The 4,115-nt window shown below is 44.9% G+C and overlaps 1 protein-coding gene across 2 annotated transcripts in view; it reads left to right on the top strand.

The window, feature by feature from the left end:
• The window catches only part of Mcph1 (microcephalin 1), a 124,524-nt gene that overhangs the window by 61,350 nt on the left and 59,059 nt on the right, over positions 1-4,115 (top strand). For both annotated transcript variants that reach the window (XM_026788815.1, XM_026788816.1), the window contains 2 exons: positions 1,578-1,615; positions 3,780-3,942. In XM_026788815.1, coding sequence (XP_026644616.1) covers positions 1,578-1,615; positions 3,780-3,942 — 201 coding nt within the window. The remainder of the gene's footprint in view (positions 1-1,577; positions 1,616-3,779; positions 3,943-4,115) is intronic.

The following is a 4,115-nucleotide window of genomic DNA, read 5'->3' as shown; positions in this document are numbered from 1 at the left end:
TCCAGAGATGACGTGACTGGATTTAAACCCATGTGGTCACTCCAGAGATGACTTGGCTGGATTTAAACCCATGTGGTCACTCCAGAGATGACGTGGCTGGATTTAAATCCTTGTGAAGGAAGAAATAAAAGTGGTGGCGGGCAGGGGATGAGGGGCAGGGAGGTGGGGCAGGGACGAGGGGCAGGGAGGTGGGGCAGGGATGCCTGGCATCAAATTGCCTAGCTCCAGAAGGCTAGAGGCAGCTCCTTCCCTGCAGTTGTGGCCCCTGGGCTGTCCCACCCCTGGCCTGTGGCTGCCTGGGTTGTCCGACCCCCGCCCTGTCAGAGATGACACTAAATGATAGTCTCTGCTGTACAGTCCACCTGGACCGTACCGCCTGTCTACCACACGATGGTACGAGTCGTGCAAGGGGCTGGAGATTGAAACACACACACAGACAGAGACATGGTCATCCTTGCAACAAGAATGCCACTTTTATTGTGTTCCAGGGCAGCTTATATAGGGCTCTCTTTGACTAATGGCCATGCCCTAGCTCACGTAACTTTTCAGCTGCAAACCCACTAGAAACCACTCCCCTGCTATCAGGAACTCATGAGGATCTCGTGCTCAGAGCAGCTGCAAGCATAGGAAAACAAGCTGTTTACTTCAGCAGGCAAGAGGTCATAGAAAATTCAGGGGCTGAGGGTCTGCAGTCCCCAATGCTCTGTACAACAAGAATAATGTTGGGTGTGTCTAGAGCCAATCAGAAAGCTGTGCTGTTGTTATTCCATATGGATTATCAGAAGTACAGAAGAGGAATCAGTGTGATATTCTAGAAGGAAGTGGTATTCTATTAGCTTAACTCATCCTCAGAGCTCTTCCTCTAGGTACCTTTTAGATTCATTTTCCCTCAACATTTTCAATCTCCATGTTCCCTAAGTGTACGTGTCTGGGCCCCATCCCTTAGTATCAGGCGCCTCCTTGAAGGCCTTTGTATTCCCTTCCTCGCTTTCTCCATTCAAGAGCAAGTGAGGCTCCTCACTTCAGTTGCAAAATTCACACAATCCCACGGAATACATACTGGCTGAAAGACATCAGCAAATTATGGGGGGGGGGGGGGGGAGTAGCGCACTCATGTATCTAAGTTTGTTTCCTTGACACTTACATTTTCTGCAGCACACACACACACAGACACACTCACACACAAGTGGATTAGTTACTGTTCTTTTCATCATGAGGCCCACAGTTTGAAGACACAGTCCATTGTGGCTGGGTAGGGTCCCAGACTGACTAAAGAGAAGAAAGCGAGCTAGCACCAGCATTTATCTATCTCTGCTTCCTGAGTGTTCACACACATTGAGCTGCTGCAAGCTTCTGCCTTCCCAGCCATGGTGGTTTTATTTCCAGTAATATAGAGATATATATATGTGTGTGTGTATCTCTGTGCGTGTATCTGTGTGTGTGTGTGTGTGTGTGTGTATGCTTAAATGCTTGTGTTTAAGTGATGTAACTGTTCAAAAAACTTATTAAAGTTTATTTCTGTGGGAAAATTTTCATATATTTTTGACTTCTTTTTTGTTCTCTTTTGCAATCTCTAGCCAATGAGAACATTAGTCATGACAAGCATGCCATCTGAGTAAGTACTCATTGTTTTGATAACTTTCTATTCATTGTAAAAATTTAGCCTTGTATATACTGTAGGTCTTCGTGCCTTCAGGACATTTACAGAACTGGACTGGATCACTTTTATTTGATATCACTAGCATTGGGTTAGAAGGTCATCAGAAATTGAAAATGTAGTTAAATGTGGGCTGTCGAGTACAAAAAGCTTTTTGGGTCCTTTGTATAGCATTAAGAGATTTTATTTATTTATTTATTTATTTATTTTTGTTGTCCTCTTTGTTTGCTTAATTCCTAATGGTTTTGTTTTCCACCCCTTACCCCATGAATGTTCAATAAACTGAGCAGTGTGGGTTGAAACATTTTCTTACAGATCTTGAAGAAACACCATGGCAAAAAGCTTTCTCCATGTGGTCTAAGGCAGATATCTCTGCATCTCGTGGAAGGGTTAATGGCTTGCTGGCTGGCTCTTATCATCTCCTTTAAACATTTAGCACAATAAAGAACATCCAACAAAAATATATAGTACTATATTCCTTGCAACGGATTTTCAAATTTGTGCTTAAAGAGGAAAACCACATTTTTTTTTATATCAATTGTAGGTTTTGAGGTTTTAAGACATTCATCAAAACACTGAACCATTTCAGGGAAAACATGCTGCAGGAAGCATGTGCACGTAGAACACGTTTGTGGTGGGCTCCTTTTCCTGCCCATGGCGTGCAAACAAAAGCACTGACACTTTAAGCACCGAGTGCCCTCTTACTGTTATTAATACCTTCGATGTGCCATGAACACTTCAGATAGTCTACTCTGGAAATACTGAATATGAAGGTGATAAAGTCCTTGATTATTCTGTAAGTTAAAAAAAAGACAGCCAGTTATTTTTCTCATTAAAAGGTTTTAAAAGAAAACTCTTCTTTTCGGCAGTGCAGTCCCCTGATCCCTTCTCCTCTTACACTTTTTACATATCTTGAGACCTTGGATGGTCTGATTCTCTGTTGATTAACAAGGCCATAAAAGGGCAGTTGTTCCCAATTAGCACATTCATGAGCTGCTGTAACTGCCAGGCTTGGAACAGACAAGACCAGATATTCCGAAGAGAAGTTCTAAACTTAATCCTCTCTGAGATGCTAACAAGCACAGCGTCTCCAAGTCGATTGTGGAGGGGCCATCTCCACCCACTCTGTGGAGCCCTAAGATTAGAAGTTGAGCTAGGTCAGCCCTTTTCACAGGGGGAGGCTGAGCTCTTGGGGGGCTATTTACCCAAGATAAGACTCAGGAGCCAGCAAGCACTAGGAGATGTCACTGCAGGCCACCCATTGTGCTGCCCCAGCAGAGAGGAAGAAAGCTCCTGTCTCCACTGACAGAGACCACAGCCTGGCCCAGAAGGCCTTTCTTGCAGCTTGTGATTCACTAGGGATTTTCAGACAGTGCTGGGGCAGGGGCCATGCATACTGGAAGAGAAAGAAGCGGCCGATTGGAACTAAAGGCCTGTGTAAGGATGCTAGAATGCCAAAAGAACATTTTGAAAAACAAAATAGAAAGGCATACCAGCCATTAAGAGAATGACAGGTTAAAGATGCTAGTGAACTTTGAAAATTAAAAAGATAATTCAATTAGAGTCCTTTTTTCTTCTTTTTTTTTCTTTTAATGGGAAAAACTGCATTTGACACTCCAATAATATTACGTTTTCAAAGTAAAATAAGCAAGTAATAATTGAGGTTCTGAGCTAGTGGGGTGCTTGTGAACAAAGGTTCCACTACCAGACCTGGTGTTCATTTCTAGATCTCTCATGGTAGAAGGAAGGAACCGACCCCCACGAGCTGTCCTGCCATCCACACACATCATGGCTCATGTGCACATACATGCATAGTTTAGAACATGTGCACACTGGTCAGAGATGCATGAAAGTGCATGGTGTACAGTAGACTGCTGTCAGGAGGCTGACTTCCAATGCCCGTGTGTCCCTGTACAGCCTGTGTGACTCTGGAGACACCGTGGGTAGCCTCATGGGCTTGGAATTGAGATCTGAAAAGTTCTTGTTTCCCTAAATCCCATGCTCCTGTTTGTAAAGAAACCAAGGTGCGAGTCCTGTAGCTAAAATGAAGCCAGATTCTGAGCCTCTGTTTGTCTAAGGGACACACAGCGTGACGACTGACTGCTGACTCTCTGGTCCACAGGAAGCAAACTCTCATCATCCAGGTGGTGAACACACTAAAAGGCTTCTCGTTTACACCTGAGGTCTGCGAGTCCACCACCCACGTGCTGGTGGGGAAGTCTGTCCGCACCCTGAACGTGCTGATGGGGATTGCCCGGGGATGCTGGATTCTCTCTTACGAATGGGTAAGCCTGCGCTCATCCTTTACTTTAAAATGAGGTGCATGCTAGATCCATTCCATCTGAGGAAGTAAGCAGCCATGCCTGCACTTACATGTGCTGAAGAGAGCCAGGGAGGGTGTTCTTCCTGCAGTCAGTCGCACTGAGAGCCAGGGAGGGTGTTCTTCCTGCAGTCAGTC

Source organism: Microtus ochrogaster, unplaced genomic scaffold (genome assembly GCF_000317375.1).
Source record: "Microtus ochrogaster isolate Prairie Vole_2 unplaced genomic scaffold, MicOch1.0 UNK7, whole genome shotgun sequence".
NCBI lineage: Eukaryota > Metazoa > Chordata > Mammalia > Rodentia > Cricetidae > Microtus > Microtus ochrogaster.
This window is presented reverse-complemented; position numbering and strand designations above follow the sequence as displayed.